This window comes from Maniola jurtina, chromosome 19 (assembly GCF_905333055.1).
Source record: "Maniola jurtina chromosome 19, ilManJurt1.1, whole genome shotgun sequence".
NCBI classification, from domain to species: Eukaryota; Metazoa; Arthropoda; class Insecta; order Lepidoptera; family Nymphalidae; genus Maniola; species Maniola jurtina.
Window position 1 is genome coordinate 12680311 of NC_060047.1, and position 18266 is coordinate 12698576.

The following is an 18266-nucleotide window of genomic DNA, read 5'->3' on the forward strand; positions in this document are numbered from 1 at the left end:
CCGACGGGGCCTATGCTAATGCACGTACAACATTCCCCCGCCTTAGAGGTGCAAACTCATACTCGGAACATATTGTCGCTTTCGTTAACCCGTCCCGAACCTAAGCCATCGAATATCAGGAATAGTGATTACTGTGCTATCTAGGGAAATGCAAACAAAAATCTAATGAGATCAAAGTTTAACTAATTCTTACTCTATAAGCTTTCAATCTATAATAGTAATAAAAAGATAATGTAACTACGAAATGAGATAAATTTTGTTGGGTTATTCTAAAACATGTCGAAATAGTTTTTTATTTTTTTAATTTAGTTATTCTACAACATTTATATGCCAAAATTTTGAGCCGATTAGGTAAGAGGAGATGCAACATAAGGCAACTAAAACGTACACCAGCATAACCCACGTGAGTAGTCCAAAATTTCGTGAGTGTCGTGAATTTTGAGTTTCTCTATCTGTATGCAAAGACATCGGCAGCGCTGTGGTGCGGTCGAAAGAAGAAATGTAAATGTATTTGTTGAAAAGAACAACTTAGCCTTTTGCTGTATAATTAGGTGGACATGATAATATTACATTACAAAATTAAAAGCTATTCTACAGTAAGTATAAAATAATTTTTAACATACTACAATACTTATAACAAAAGTATATATATTGTTTCTGTCATTAAAATTAACTCATTGTATATAATTTTTTGGCATAAATTTTTATCCCAAAACAATTAAAATGTAGGTATAGGTGTATTTCATACATCATTGAAATACTTTGCAAATAAAAGACAATAAGTTGTTCATTTCATAAGAGCTTTGAATGAGCAGCGGACATATTATTGTGCATTAGACAACTTACAAAGACAACATAATATTTGGTGGAACATTTTATTTCCATGACTAGGTATAATAACTACATAGTTATCATTAATATCAAGTTTAACTGTACAACAAATTAATTAACTAATTATATATATTTATATAACACAGGCGGATTGGTCTAGCTATTCATAAAATATACAATTTTGTATGTTCTTTAAACGTATTATTACATAAATTACTCTATTATAGAGATACTTTCACACTGTACCTATAAGAAAAATACGATGTTCAATAATGTTTGTCTGATTGGCATTTTATGTCTTTAGTTTTAGATAAATTGTCTAATGCCCACACAAAGGTGGCTTGTCCACCGCTCAAGTGTTAAAATGTATTGCCGATAGATGGTATGGTAGAAGCAACGCCTTCGGAAATTTTGAAAAAAATTTGAAGAGAGAAAAATCAACCAATAATATAAAGCCAATCGGGTTAAAATAATCAGCAATACAAACTGTACACCTTACATAATGGGCATGCGTTTATATAAAATACAATCTGCTCTTGTTATAAGTAGATTATACACCTAAATAAAGAAATAACACAGATTACGGAAACAATAAAAATATAATATGAGATAGATGAGTCAAGCTAGTTTATGTGTAAACTATATCTATTTGTAATATTCACTTTTTGTTACATTTCAAATGGACAGCGTTATTAACATGTTTTAAAGAAACTACTATTATATACAGACATAAAAGGAATTAGTACAAAGAGTTTCGCGAATGTCAATGTTTAATTAATGTGAAAAGCGATGCCGAGAAATTTGGAATATCAAGAAGATCCTTTTTTTTCTATGAATCAAAATAAACACGATCCCTTTACTAGCACACATTTTGCTATAAGCTCGTATAATAATTAACACCAGTAGACATTATTACTTAACATGTACAAGAAACAAAATATCAACAAAAACATAATGCCTACCTATTAAAAACATTAAAAGTATGGACGCTATTCCCAAAGCGAAAATATCATCATTGCGTAAAATGACCCTGGCCTTAATAATAAAGGGTATAGTTAAACCAATTGAAGGGAATTATAAAATATAACTTTGATATAAGACCTTGGACATATTATCTATCGGAACCACTTAGCGTTCTTATGTCATGAGTAGAAATAATTCGGACTCAATAAATGTATTATATTTGTGTATACTTTTGGGTTCAGGAAGAGTTCTTTCAGAATTCACTTTTCGTGACGCCAAGTGTCAACTGTAGTCAATATGACATGTGCATGTGTGTGCGGAAGGGTTTGTGTGTTGTGTGCTAATTTAGTAGTTAGAGTGGTGTATGCCTGTCACCGACTGTTATACAGTCAAAACAGCGGGGTGATTCGCTCAGTTTCTAGCAATGTATGATAGCCACTGAGACTTCTACACTTACTACTTGTCTACCTACTACTACTGTATCTACTTAATGTAGATACTTCTACATTGCTGCTTCTCTGGATGATATAAAAATATTTTTTCGTAGAAAACCCTCAATGGATTAAAAAATGACCTCGGTGCCTACCATTCAGTGTTAGAAACTGAGTTAGCGAATCACCCCGCAGGTCGGTAAACGCAGGTCCAGCGTACTTGTTTAGTAGAGGTCAGTGTATTTTGGTGTCACGTTTGTTAACTTGAAAACTCACACAGGGTTGAGATCTGAGGTTATTTTGACTTTGATCAGACTGAACAGTAACATACAGTTTAAACAAGAGAGATTTACGTCTCTCGCATCAATCTGTCTCGTTCCAACTCTTAGTTGGAGCAAAGACCAGAAAGAGCAAATTTACCGCGAATCATTTCGCACGGATTATCGTTTATCGTTTATTTAGATTATATCGGACAATCGTTTCGTACTGGGCGCCAAACGTTGCGTCCAAAAGCAGCGCACGAATTTGCAATACGCGTGTAAATCGCACGTAGTACGCTAGACTTGACTCGCGCGTTGTGAGTCGAGATACGATAGGTACTTCTTAGTTGCGTCTAGTTTAAGCGCGAACCTCAGAGCGAGTTCACGTGACTAGAAAAAGGGAGCGGCAAGAATGCTCGCACGTTGCACGCTTCTGGACGAAACGTCGTATAAACGCACACAATTCACCCCTTATGGACAAGGTCAAAGTCAAAGCACGTTTTAGATCTCAGCCTAAAGACAGACTTCCGACTGCCGCGCTGCAGCTGACACGACAAAACCAGACATCTGTGGCACCGGCTCGGAGACGGTGCCACACATGTTTGGTGTTGTCGTAAGTTATTTCGGACAACGCCATACATTTTCCATTACATAGTATTTTCACGTCAGCCGCGGCGCGTCAGTCCGTCGAGCGCCGAACTCTACCTTAAGACTCTTTACGCACTGCATCCGAAACGACTCCGAGTATTCTCAGGCCGTAGAGTAGGTACTATTCGTATGAGTTGCGCACTAGACCAGAATTTAGTTTTTCGAACGTAGAACGAAATTGGGATCTATTGCGTAACCCCTCGGATTCGGATCGGATGCAGTGCGCATTGATGGAGCTTACCTGGACTTTGCTCATACTTAACAGTGTCTCAAGTCTGAGCAAAGTCAAAGTGTGGTCTATAGATCTCGGGCTAAGAGTACTGAAGTAGTCTGTGAGCGAATCTTTGGATATGATTGTCGAGTTCCATGTAGTAACCGGGTGAGTTGTGAGTGTTGTCGTGTTGGGGCATGTAGTAGCCGTGCAAGGCGTGTGCGCGCGAGTCCTCACCGAGTTGGACCTGCGCCAGCGGGCCGAAGACCGCGGACGAGTCCTGCGCGGGTAGCGGGAAGTAGGCCGCCGACAGCGGCGCGGGCAGCGCGGCGGGCAGCGCCAGCCCCAGCACGCCGTGCTTCACCAGCAGCGACAGGGCCGCGCCGATCTCGGAGATACCGCCCTCCGAGTAGCCCGCCTGACGCAAGGCCACCTGACACACATTACAAACCTGTAAATCTAACCTAACAAAGATCTGTAACTTGGGATTAAAACCCCCTCCCTTCTTTACTTAATGAGTTTCCAGTGACTATGCTCGACCAAATAAAAGAATATGACAGAAAAAAGAAAAAAAAACCCTTGAAGGAAAAAAAACCCTTGAAGGAGTTTCTGTTGAATGGTGGGTCGGTATAGGATAATAAAAGAAACTAGAAATCTACGCGTGAAAAGTTCGCCCGATTTCATTCATGGTACACACGTCATGTGTAGAAACAAAAATTATTTTTTACTTTGTAGTGGTTTTGGAGGTCGGTTTTCTTAATTTTTTTTTTTATAGTACAAGCGATACATAATTCCAGCAGTCTGTAGATTCTCAATATTTTCTCTGAAGAAAAAGTTTTTCTAGCCTAAATCCGCTTAATCACCTCGTCTCTCACCTTGATGTGATCGAGCGTGTGCTGCGTGAGCGGCGACGGCGGCGGCGTGCCGGGCGGCGCCAGCGACAGCGACAGCGACAACGCGCCCAGCCCCGACCCGTTCATGAGCACGCCGCCCACGCCACCCACCCCGCCCACGCCACCAACGCCGCCCACTGAGCCGCCGCCCACTAGCGCGTGACTCTGTATACATAAACACTTAAGTCACAACGTGGACTACGACCGCCGTTCAAATAAAAAATCCGGTTAAAGTTTCCAGAGAAAGTAAAGTTCCTGAGCGAAAAAAATACTAAACGAATTTTTCATTATTTAGTGTCTTTAGGACACCAGCGTAGTGGTGGCGCAACCAGGTCGCTCTACCAAGACACCAGGTGAAGTACTCTCGATAGAGCTGTATACATTGTTTGTAGCGCGACCTGGATACGCCACTACTGCACTGCACTAATTACTACATGCATTCTGTAGTAAAGGAATAAAATATAAACAATGCAAATACATTTTCGTACCAAACCAGAATGATGACTGGTTAAGGTTTAAAATTCTACGTCTGAAAACTAATAGCTACTAAAGTTTAAATACGAAAAATTAAAGAATAATATTATACAATTAGGGATTATATAAAGCAAATGTTAACAAGCAAAGATAGTATAAACTGTAAAGTAATGTCACAAAATAAGCGATAGTGTGGCTGTAGTGTTAGTGTAGTTTATATTTTGGTGTAGTGCACAACACACCACTTGGACACGCCCGCAAGTGCTTTGCATCGCGCCGAGACTTTGACATACATACAATACATATTATACGTTAAATATATACATGGACGATACTTATATAATACTATTTTAGGGTTTATATTAAAATAAGTATTTGAAAAATAAGGCTACAGTCAAAATATCAGTAAGTGTTAGCAAATAACAGGAGCAAATTAAAATTTTTAGACATCAAAAGTTCTGCTATTAAATTCATTTTTAGAGTTACTATCTCCAGAGAAAAACTGAATCCTTATAGGAAGCTTTATATATCATTTCGTTGGTCTGTCGTTTGTGTGTATAATGTACACACTGGTATATGGTACTTCCCGTTGACCTAAAACCATAACATTTGGCAGGTGGCCAAAAGGTAGTAGTCTTATTCTTAGCACAAGTAAAGGTAAAAGTCCAAAAACCATGAATTTGTGGTAACATCACACAAAAAAATCTTTTTCGATGGTACGGAACCCTTCTAGTGCGAGTCCGACTCGCACTTGACCGGGTTTTATTCATCTTTGTTGTATTTTTATCGCCACAGATGGGTAGATTGATCGCTCGTCATAGGAGATGTGTTCTCAAGAGCGCGTGGAGTGTACGCGATGACAGCAAGTACCTCGGCTGGCAACTTGCCGACCGAGCTTATTCCGGTCAAGCTCTCATCGATCTCGTTTATACGAGCCACTGAAATATCTACCGTCTTGACGAAGATAGATAGTTGGGCTATTCTTACACCAATGTTGATTTAAAAACAAAAGATAATCCATATCCATATTTTTAAAAATCTCCAATTTAAAGAGTTTTTTCTTTCGGAACATGTCATTTCCGATTTACCGATTTTGATAGCTTGCATCCCGCTGAAGGAAACCTCCCCTCCTACTTTTATCCCAGAAAATTAAACGGGATTTTTAAAAGCCCAAATCCACTAAGACATATCTACATTTAATCTCTGCGCAAATTGCGTTTTGATCACCAAAAGAGCGTCGCTGAGCGAGATTTTTTCTTTGATAGCTCTTGTCAATGCGACAAGCTAATCAACAGAAAGTCAAATAAATAGGGATCGACTACATATTAGTATATTATCTCTTTCACTGACACAAAATCATACATCGATTGTAAGTTTCTTGAACGATAAAATAGTCGATAGCTAGTCGCTTCCTCATCTGAGATGTGATAAGGGCTTTAAAAAAACTATTCAAAGCATCGTAAAACGTTATTATGTTATTCAACTTTCGTATGAGTAACTTCTCTTCACTTAACTCTTGCAAATGTGTTATTAGCGTTAAATATGGTTAAATTTTAGTTGCCAATAAAAAATAAAAATAATAAAATTAGCAAAGCCATTAGCCAATAAAATACATTGTAGCCTAATTATAATTATTGCAGTGTGAAAATAGATACCTAAAACACTAGAACTAATAAAAGGGAGATTCTACATAGAGGGACCACTACTACTTATATTTAAACAATTCAAATATTAATAGATATGTTGAGCGTCGGTAAACAAACCTACAATTTGAATAATCCGCAATTTCTTAGTAACTCAAACTCTTTAAAATTCCAATTTGTTTTGATTACATAGTAAAATCATTTTTCTATCATTTGTTCTAAAAAGTTCGTAGCCTGCCAAGCCCCAACGCATAAATAAATTACAAGGCTTCACAAACTTTTAACAATTACCCTCCTCCTTGTTTTCTTCAAAAAACTCAATTTTAATATTTAGACGTCCAATTAAAACATACTTCAGTAATAAAGAAAGCTTAAAATTTAAACAATTATGAATTTTGTGTAAACTTGTGGTCCAAAATGCACGTTCGGAGGGTACTTGTTTGGCGCCATCTCCACGAACGAGAGAATCGCTGCGATAGTCTCGCCGTGCCATCAAATACCACAAATATAGATACAACTCCAATCTCCACAGAGCGACACTATCGCCAACGATAGTATAGTACACGACAGGTTGAGGTAGCTGGACACCCCGCACAGCCCCCGCGGTAACCCGGTGCGGAATACGATTTCACGGGTGACGTGTGGGTGTGCGAGACGTCCCCCCCGCCCCATACCCCGATTGCCATCTTGACCTGTCGCGTACTATATAACTCGGTCGCGCTAAGTTTGCACCTCTTCCACTTCCCCGCTCTCGTCTTGTCACGGTGTACGGTTAATTCGGTTCGCATACTGTACCAAAGCGTCAGTGTAACGTAATCGACGCGAGGTGCAAACTTAGCTTGACCTTAGGTCGGACTCGTTGCGAGTCCCTCGGGCGTGGAGACGTCGCAAGTCCGCGAGGCCGGTAGTAGAGCGTGTCCAAGCGATCACCTCGGTCACCTCAGTGGCGGGCACTGCGTAGGGCGAGCCGGTGGGGTTGTAGTTGGCCACGGGCCCCGCCACGTCCGCGTACGACACGTTGGGGCACGAGCCCGACTGCGGGTCGTCCACCACCTTCTGCAGGATCATCACGCATGCCTTCTTGTTGTTCTCCTTTTCACCTGGAATACAGAACGAAACACTTAAACATACAATGGCGCCGATTCTGTTGTCTTTCTCTAGACTAAATTTTGTTAGAGTATCTGTTGTATTTTGTTAGTTTGTGAGTTGTATATGAGTAGAGAGTTTAATATTGCTAAAAAAGGACAGAACATTAATTGTACATTTAAAGACTCTTAATTTTAGCGCACGCTACAAATTTAAACAATAGGCTTGCGACTGGTAGCTTGCATTCCGGGAAAGAAGTTTATTTTTGGTGCCCGAAAATGAAAGAGCGTTTCCATGGGGGTTTTAAAAAAACCTTAATCCACGTGGACCAAGTTTCAAGCATCATCTATAGTTGGTACAGACATAGCTTGCATCCTGAAGACGAACTCTTTTTTATCCTGGAAAAAGTTTGTTAAAAATTGCAAAATAAAAATTTTGATGTCGATATTATATGATTATTATTTTTCTAAACCTGTAAAATATGAAATAAACAGCATCTATAGAACACGAATTTATATTTTGGAATAGGTTTATCTAATATTTTTTATACTCGAAAAATTTAATCCGATATCATTGTGGAAAATGCCAAAAGCAGGTGATACAAACATATCAGATTACAAACCTTTGCAAAAAAGTTCAAAAGATTTATTTCATTTGAAAAGCGATAGTAATATTTTTCGTTGAAATGTCGCGCAAAAGATAAACTTTCAGCCATGATAATATTCGAACGTATTTGAAAGGGGAGATGTTTAGCACTCCATGTCAGATAATGGGTTGCCATAATGCGGATACAATGCGGACCTCCTCTTCACGCTGACGCCTCGCCTACTTTATAATCTAACCCTTTTACACTTTTCATCTTCCCAACTTATTTAACAATGTTCTATTGACAAAGAAATTCGGCTGTCTAATTTATTTATTTATTTTTTATTATCCATGGTTATGACTGGCTTTTAATTTCTTATTCGGGTTTGACATTTTTTTTTGCATTGTACGTTTTAATTATTTTTTTTCATTTCAATGTCTGATTTGTTTTTTTTTAATATATTTTAATTTAACGAACCGCATGTAAGTAGATATAACTAACACAATATTTGTACGCCACTACGGCTAATGTGTTGAACCTTGTAATCATATCATCATCTTTTATACACACATTATGCAAATAAATAAATTCTATTCTATTCTATTCTATAATAACATAAACATTTAGTCTATTGTTTAACCAGAAGAAATAGTGCATTTTGATTGGTATGCCTAATAGCATCGGACCTCTCACAGGAGAGTGCAGCGTGGAAGAAACCTCCACTTGGTGTACAGACGACGTCAACAAACGAGTCGCAGGGACCCGCTGGATTCAGATGGTGCAAGACTGTGGCATGTGAAAATCTCTATGAGAGACCTATTGGTTGTTTGTTTTGTATTCACCGAGTTGGAAGCCCTGTTTTCCGTGACACGATTTTTACTAGTTCGGGAAACAAGTGCACAGTAATGTTTTTTATTATAACTAACTAGCTGATACCTGCGACTTCGTTCGCGTGGATGTAGGTTATTTTAAATTCCCGTGGGAACTCTTTGATTTTCCGGGATAAAAAGTAGCCTATGTGCTAATCCAAGGTATAATCTATCTCCATTCTAAATTTCAGCCCAATCGGTCCAGTAGTTTTTGCGTGAAGGAGTAACAAACATACACACATAGACACACACACACACACAAACACACACACACACACACACACACTCACTCACACACATACAAACTTTCTCCTTTATAATATTAGTGTGAAGTGTGATTATTTTAAGTCAATATGTTTTGTTACGTTTATGTTGTATTTGTTGCTGAGCCAAATAAAAATATTTATCTTTATCTTTAACCATCGGTTGATGATGATGATACAGCCAGCCGAAGTGCTCTCCGCCAGCTTCGCATTCAGCAGACGCCGTAACGTAACACGCTCGTTGGCGAATGTTACATTACAATACAAGTTTAGGTCCAATCCAAGGGACAAATTAACTCTGAAAGGCCGGCAACGCATCGGCGGTACCTCTGGTGCTGCAAATGTTCATGGGCGGCGGTCCGCCAGTTCGTTTGCTCGCAATTTTATTATAAAAAGAAGAAGATCAGTCACCACCCTAACAGTTTTACTCATGAAATATGAAAATTAAAATGTAGATTTTCTTGATATAATTTCCGCAAACGGCGCAAGTCTAGCAACGAGCTCAGCGGGGCCGCGACCCATTTCATCGCGTATTCACATCCCGCGCTGTAATCAAAGCCCGGCTAATGGCTGGATAATGTCGACTCCGAGTTTATTATTTAAAAATATATTTTTTTTATATAAAATACAGAATCTTTCGACCGGCTACATGTTGGAGCGAAGAAGACAAGTACATATTCCCGTACAATAGTACGCGACAAGTCGAGAAGGCAATTGCGGTATGGGGCAGGGACGACGACGTCGATGACGACGACGCCCCGCACACCCGCACGTCACCCGCGCTATCCCGCACCGCCTTAGTACTACCTGGCGAACTGTCGAGTACTTGTGTTCTTCTAAGGGCTGGTATTTTCAATGATTATTATTATACCAGACCTTATCCAAATACTAAAATTGGCACGTTTGGTACAAAATTGTAAGGCCGCGATTAGACCTGTAAGTATACCCCGATTGCTATCTCGAGTCTCGACCAGTCGCATACTATACCTATTACTATACTACTGCAACGAAGAAATCCATTAGTTGAAACTTCACACCCAATGCATTGTTAAAGCTAAAGGTTTAAGTTTTTAGTAATTAAAACGCGACACTGTGCAGCCCTTCCGCGACGCTTAATTACTGCGGGCGTATGTAAATGGCACATATTCCGCCAGCTCTCTAGCCCGCGGGAGCAAAGCCGGAACTCTGTGTGGAGCCATTAACAATAACAATAGATACAAACTATGTATAAGTTCGTGCTGAGGAAAACTTAGAAATAGGAATTAACAGTGGACTTTAGGATATCTCCCCGTTCTAGAATATAAAAAAACCGACTTCAATAACCACAAACACTAAAGAAAGAGTAAAAATAATTTAATTTATTACCGAATATTGTGTACACAAGAGTAAATGTAGTTCTATATTAACATTTTTTGGAGCCGGTGCCAATTAGCCGCACGAACCGTGTACCTACTCTTCATATTGTTGTGACTCCACATTGGCACCCAATGTTTTAAAACTTTGCAACATGAACTTCTACCAATTTATTACCAAGGGTATTAGCTTCGTATAAAAAGCCTTTTTAATAACAAAGATGGTTGACGGGGCATTACTCAGCCATTTCGCGTCGTTTTAATTATTTCGCGCAAATGAGAATAGGTACCTACCTACCTACCTACCTACGCGCTTTTATGGGTCACACCCATAAGCGTTCCGCTTATTGCGAGAGAGGTTTTTTGTATATTCTTACTTTAATTGTATATATTATTCTGTGAAAAATACACAAAAATTCAAGGTCATGGACAATGCATAATTGTCTTCAAAAGCAGCTATGAACAGAGGCTGTTTCTTGTCCACTTTGATGATTCCTAATTATGGGATGGAGATAATACGTTGGGAGTATCCTTGAGTGACATAACCCGGGACAAGGAAATCCCTGGATCAAAATACCCTTGCGATGGACAGACCAAGTGAGGGTTGCGATGGACGTCCTTACATCAGACAGTGCACATGCAAGGCAGCATCAGAGAGATTGCCTCTCTGACAAACACATGTAACGACAGAGAAGAAGAGAAGAAAGTGTACCAGATATCAAAATATTACGGATACAAATTGCACGGTGGGAGAACAGAGAAGCTGGTAACAATAAAACGCCATTGAATAGGACACATAAGCACTTCAGTCAATGTGAACTAGAGTGAGCGAACGAACGGTTTGGCCCTGAATCGACAGGATGTTAAATATTAGGCTATGGGTGAAGTGAGATCCAAGAAAAAGAGTCGTTTCATCGACTACCTAATGTCAAATGTATACATCCGGACCCATCCATGGAAGTACACGACAGGTTGAGATGGTAATCGGGGTATGAGGCGGGGGACGCCTCGCACACCCGCACGTCACCCGCAGTGGGTTAGCGCAGGGGCTGTGCGGGGCGTACCCACCAATTCGGTTGCCCTCTCAACCTATGTCGAAGCATCGACGTTTTGTTACAAGTTCCCTAACTGTCGTGAACTGTGCTTCAGTCATCAGAGTAGCTACGAGTAGCAACTCACCGACTACTGTGATGCAGCGCTCTTGCAGCGAGAGCTCCTTGGCCTTCTGTGAGATCTGCACGTAGCTGCCGCTCTGCTCCTTGATCAGCTTGATGTAGTTGCCGCCCTTGCCGATGATCATGCCCGCCGTCGAGTTGGGCACTAGGATCTTAACCTGCAAGTAATAAAACGAACATTTAACCTTAACCTGCTTAATTTCTTAACCCGCAAGTAATAAAAAGAAAAGAGGAAAAGGGATGGCCTACTCATAGGTTCCTTTTAAAGACGATTCATCCGGCAAGTATACGCGGTATGTTGAAATGGCAATCGGGGAGGGAACACCACACACACCCGCACTGTCCCCGCGCTAACACGATGCGGGCGCGCGCGGGTGACGGGCGCCATACCCCGATTCCCATCTCAACCTGTCGAAGACTATATTTAGGTTGTATTCCTAGGCGATCCTCATACTAGCGTATTTTGATTTTCAAGAAGCTCCAGATAAAAATATTGTTGACCTTTGCATGTGTTTACGCCAGTGGAGACGGTCGCTTTTGCAAAATTTTACGAAAACAATAAAAATATGCAAATGACAGTCTTCAAGCGCCAGCGGCCGTGGAGGCAAGGTCACGTGGAGTAAATCACGCTCGCGGCCATTGATTTCTATTTTGAGTTATTTTCGCGGTTATTAAAAATTTAGGCGCCGCTCCGTGCGGGTACCGGTGGGTATAAAGATGGTGTGTTTTCCTCGTTCAGGACTTTAGGCACTTATTAAGCTGCGTTGACACGGTACGAGGATGCTACTACCGAGTATACTCGGACAGGTACTTGGACGCTACTCGTATCGTAGCAACTAGCAATCCGAGTGCACTCGGACGACGCCGCCCGTTCACAATAAGCTCAGACCGTGCTCATTAGAGTCCACTAGGATCTCTTTATAAAAACAAAATGCAGTCGAATGAAAATAGCTCCAACACATAATAATAAAATAAATTTCAAGTTCCTTTTTTTGGCGTAATTTTCTTCTTTTTTGCCTCTTTCAACTGTTCTGTCAATTAAATCTGTATGATCAAACAACTTTACATTTCAAAAATAAACAGCAAAATGAACAGAGTAATACAAATAGGCTCGAATATGTGTAGACAGTAGACCGCAATTCTTGTACACTCGTATAAAGTTAATTCGTACGAGTGCGTTCAGCGCGAGCGTCCTCGTACCGTGTCAAAGCAGCTTTAATGGTAGCGAAGCTTTATGAATTTTTGAAGTTTTTTTGCGGTGTTCCGTATAACAACAACCATGGTATGAGTTTTTCAGTTCAGCATTTTTTAGAAACCGTACTGGAATTTATTGTTTTTCCTGTTACGGTATATCTAGAATGCAGCGGATGTGATCTTTAGGTATTATTATATTTTTAAATCATGATGATCGATGAGAATGTTTGAAGTAATTTTTTTTTTTGCAATAATTCCTATAGACATGACTAAAATTCATAATTAGTAGGTAGATACTAATTAGCTGAGTCCAATCAAACTTATGAGTTTTTTTTGTTAAATGCAATCGTTTACCAAATACTTTGGCTGAGATCTCAGTCAAAACGAGACAGAATTATAGCAAACACATAAATCTATCTCGTTTTAACACAAAGTAAAGTCTAAACGAAGTCTAAGTAGGTACGTCTATAGATCTCAGCCTTAAAGTAGCAGATTGAAGAAGCTTTGACAAAAAGCTTTGATTAGGTATTATGGTAAAACCAAATCAACCATTTTGCATAATCGTGAATCGTGATCATCTCCGAGGCTGATGTAATCCCTGTTTATTCTAAAATCGATACAAACATCGATGAAGATTATCGTAAAACCCCTTAAAACGCGCATGTTTAAATAATCTTCGGATTACGTTAGCATAATCCGCGACGGGTAATGAAAGAGATGGTCTAACTTGTCTAGTTTCATCAGTGCATCGATTGACACAGTTCAGTAATCGATTCACGAACCAACGCACTATGATTACCAATGAGGGAACTACACCTAATACAATTTAGGGTTGACAACTCCTTGCTTAATGGACAAGAGCCAGCGCGTGCCAGAACTTCGTTTTTTTATCAAAGCTGAAAGTTTCTCTGCGTATTGCCCCCAACACAGGGGGGAACGATTAGCAACTATGAAGTTTGAATTATGATAGCTTTGGGAGATAATTGATAACAGGTAATAAAGGTGTAACAAATCTTACTTCTAAGTATAAAGTCTAATTTTTTTATGTTTTGGCATGGCAAATTTCAGCTCGATCCATCCAGTAGTTGAACCTGTGCGTTGATACATCAGTCAGTCAAGTTCTCCTTTTTTAGCTAAACAACGTTTAAGTACCTATGTAGGCTTATTACAGGATCTTTTGACACATAAATGACTCATGTCATATTACCTACTGAACAGAAGTCTGCTGGAAACTTAGTAACTTTCATCATCGGCAGCTCTGAAGTCTAGTTTAATCAGATTCATGCGGCAAAAGTTATAATATTAAACCGCGACGCATCGTTTCGTGCCACGGTTAATGCGGCGTGCTCAAAGTTCTACGAAACGTTTATATTCGCTTATTTAAGGTGGTTACGCAGTAGCGTTTTTCGCAGTCTTAATCCTTTAGAAGTATTCGGTTTTATCGAGTTTGGAATTTACGACGGTACTGAAGAAGTTTTCACTTCAAAAAGTAAGTATCTGAAAATGGACTTAAGCTTTTTTTTTTGAAGCGTTGCTGGCGCGTTTTGTCGTAAGCAGTGTACACAAATCTAAATTAGCACTTTCATATAGAAGTATTATTTATTGGATGTATATAATATTTATTACTAGAACCATTCATCCGTCTTAAACCATCTTCGCATTATTGCCTTTTTAATGAAACCAGTTCGGAGCACATCGGCTGGACGGTTTCAAAGTCTATTACGGACGTAGGTAGAAACATTTATAGATTAGGATTAATACACATCCAGGGTTAAATGAATTCCGCTTTTAGTATCGATAGTAAAATCTAGATAATAATACTAGATGAATGGATTAGTTGGTACTTGGTACCTATGCCTATCTGGCTGGTAGGTAGGTACTTCTTCACGGTCAAACCGCTAAATCGATTTAACCGAAACTTGGCAGTGAGTTCAATTGGAATTCTAGAATGTAATGTAATGTTAGTTTATTATGATGAAACAGAGAGTTTAGATATTTGTGTTGTTTATTAGATCATCATCATGATCAACTCATTACCGGCCCACTATTGAGCACGGGTCTCCTCTCATAGTAAGAAGGATGTAGGCTTCTGCCACGTTGTCCCAATGCGGATTGGCAGACTTTACACTCCCTTGAGAATATGGAGAACTCTCAAGCATGCAGGTTTATTAGATAACACAAATAATTTTTGTCTGACTTTGCCTGTTGGAGTTAGGTTTTTAATCATCTTATAAGAAATATTTATTTATAAAAATATCAGTATGTCTCCAGGAAAGCTACCTACTCTGTACCAAATATTGTCAAGATCGAATCATAAATATATATAAAGATAGACAGACAGACTCGCATTAATCTTATAAAAAAATTGAAAATGTCCAAAAGGATTAGGATCCAAAGGATTTAGGTTTTTAAAAATTCCATGAGAACTCTTTCATTTTTCAAGAAAAAAAGTAGCGTCCGAAATGCAAGATATCTCTGTTCCGGTCAAAATCTTTCAAGCGGATGAGCAGTAACAAGGTAACATAGATAGGGTAACTTTCGCATTCATAATATTAATATAGATTAAGTAATCATTGCACCATAAACACAGGTCGTGTTTTTCTCATATATTTTTTCAATAAAAATGACGTGAGAGTGGCAGCCCTACCTCGCGAAGCGCACAAAGCTAAATATGGCGCGTATGTTTGTGAACACGTGTCGGTAACAATCAAATAATTGTTTGTTGCGTAACGCCGCCGCTGAATGAATCGCTTGTGAAATTTTAATTGCTTCTAAAAGCGGGAAACCAGGAACACTATTCGGTTTCATCGTACCTAAGAGTATATGGGTATTTATAACTTTTATGAAAAGTAGTGTTTTTCCTACACTTCAAGGATATTTTAAATACATATCAAAAATTGTGGAACCTGCAGGATTCGAACCTGTGCCTTCGGGAATTTGCGGCCGACGCACGTCCGGACCGCTAGGCCACGGTTCGCTTTGCTGCCAGTGCCGAAATTTGAGATTTTCCCTACTAGTTCTAAAAGACTTAGGTACCTATCTGTCGAATTTTATATCTCTAGGTCACTGGGAAGTACCCTATAAACTTGGGAGATAGACAGACAGACAACGAAGTGATCCTATAAGGGTCTTTCCTTTTGAGGTACGGAACTCTGAAAATTAGAGGCACATTGCCCGGAATGGAACTCCAGATCAGATCTCCTGAGAGAAGGCTGAAGTCTCCGCCACACACACTGTCACCGCTTGGTGCATTGGCACATGAGTTAGAATAAATATTACGATAATCTTCGTTTGTTTAGTAGTACTGTTGTTACCATTACACAGGCAGGTGTTACAATAGCCTTCGAAATGTAGGACATCAAGCGTGTACTGTAGTCTACCGACGGCACTACGTGTATATAATTGCTCGTTACATTTAGTGCCACGTTATGCATTAATTTACGCGTTTTGAATACGGGCGAGTTTACGCGCAATTAGCTCGATCATTTGTTGGACACAGCAGCCATATATTTGACCAATAATATCATTTGTTTGAAGAAACCTGTACGAATTTGGATCTAGTGTCATCCTATCATAACCCATATTGCTTGCTTTGAGTTGACACACTGACAGCAAGGCCACAGAACACACAAACAACTACGTTTCTTTGATTTCACGTCACCCATAACCTTTGGTCAGATCATCGATTCAGGATCAAAGCTAGAGTTGCCTCACTCTAGTTCACTCTGGCAAGGTTAGGTCATTTATTGTGTACAGTAGCGCCAAGAGATGAACTGAAATGGTGAAGACAGGGAAAGTGGCTGCTCAGCTGAATGTAGAAATTATCAGTAAAATTATGAACGCTTTTTACTAAAGGAGCGAACAACGGCAAATCTTGAACTAAAATCATCTGCCTGGAAGCAAGGAAGAAGAAAGTCTTCGCAGCAGTTTTTACATGGACTGATTAACGCGACAGGTTCAGTATTTTCACGGATTCTGATCGGATGCAGTGCATAATCGCTCTTATAATTATTGTTTGACAATAAATAACTTTGTATAATCGAAAATGTCACTGCACTGTAATTAATTTAGTTTAGTTGAGATTTATGATCATGTTGATAAAACAATGTATGTATGTATAATTATGACTTTGTATTTGCGGCAAATATTATTACTGTATTCTCAGGGGAATGCAATAGGTTATTATGTTGCTGATAAACGTTAATATAGTATGTTTATTAACATATTTTATTTTATTTATTTTATTTTATTTTACACATACATATATATTATACACATTTTGTATGTTTAATGGCTACAATCGTCCACTATTTGGCTATTTGACCTGCATCTCGCTCCAGCAATGCGCGTGACTTCAATTACTTTTATACATGGCATAATATCGTATATATCAAATCTTTGAGAAGAGCAACCGCCGAGTTTCTCGTTGGTTCTTCTGGGTAGGTATTCCGAAGTAGTTGTGCAAGTTAAATTGAATAAAAATATTTTGATTTTGATATTTTTGATTTTGAAAATATAGTAAATTCCCTTATTACTACTTTTGGAATAAAGGCGGTCAAAATACTTGCCCCGATTGTCATCTGGAGCTGTAGCGTACTGTTAGGTAGTGACGTCATTGGTGGGCGAAGTTTTTATCGAATACATTTTCATGCAAGTTAATAGGTAGCATTATTATGTGCATTTATTTGTGCACGACCTTGCTGACTCGCGGAACATAGTACCTACTACTTCTGACGGTTAGATAAGCATTATTTAAGTTGTTACTTGGATTAAGAATTCACGCGAACCTTGTTGAATTTACCTTTGTTCTATAGAAGGAAGGATCACTTTGTGGAATTATGTTGAATCTCTTCTGAATATTTTGGTGGATAACTTATATTATGATAAGTGGAGTAACGCGAAACGAATCTATACTTTATATTAATAAAAAGAGTAAAGTTTGCAAATAGGGATTCACTTGAGGGTAATCGGGGTTCGATCCCGGGCACGCACCACTAACTTTTCGGAATTATATGCGTTTTAAGCAATTAAATATCTGAACTTGCTTAAACGAACCTGCTTACTTGAGAGGGGTGTGTGAAGTCTGCCTACCAACTATAACCTAAACTCATCTCACTCAGAGAGGCCCAGTGCCCAGTTGTGAGCCAGCGATGCGTTGCGACATAAGTAGTAAAATAAAGTAGGTACTTAGGACAAAATTACGAGCCCTGATTGAGTAAAACTGCCACACCCCTTCCAAGTTAGTCCGCTACCGTCTTAGATTGCATTATCACTTACCACCAGGTGAGATAGCAGTCAAGGGTTAACTTGTAATCGAATAAAATAAAGCACGTCAAAAATCACGAGCCCTGATTGAGTCAACAGGCAGGTTTAACGCGCCCCCCGGG

General features: G+C 39.2%; 1 protein-coding gene across 7 annotated transcripts in view; it reads right to left on the reverse strand.

Annotated features, from left to right (window-relative positions):
* Positions 1-18266, reverse strand: part of LOC123874948 (RNA-binding protein Pasilla) — a 107912-nt gene that overhangs the window by 7651 nt on the left and 81995 nt on the right. For 5 of the 7 annotated variants that reach the window (XR_006798038.1, XM_045920538.1, XM_045920539.1 and 2 more), the window contains 4 exons: positions 11690-11843; positions 7285-7454; positions 4220-4402; positions 3582-3777 (listed from right to left, as the gene is read on the reverse strand). Coding sequence is in view for 5 of the 7 variants with exons in the window: in XM_045920538.1 (XP_045776494.1) it covers positions 3582-3777; positions 4220-4402; positions 7285-7454; positions 11690-11843 (703 nt within the window). In the remaining 2 variants the exon portion in view is untranslated. Of the gene's footprint in view, positions 1-303; positions 2239-2281; positions 3778-4219; positions 4403-7284; positions 7455-11689; positions 11844-18266 lie in introns of those variants that run through there. The other 2 variants (XR_006798039.1, XM_045920537.1) reach the window with 2 other exon arrangements.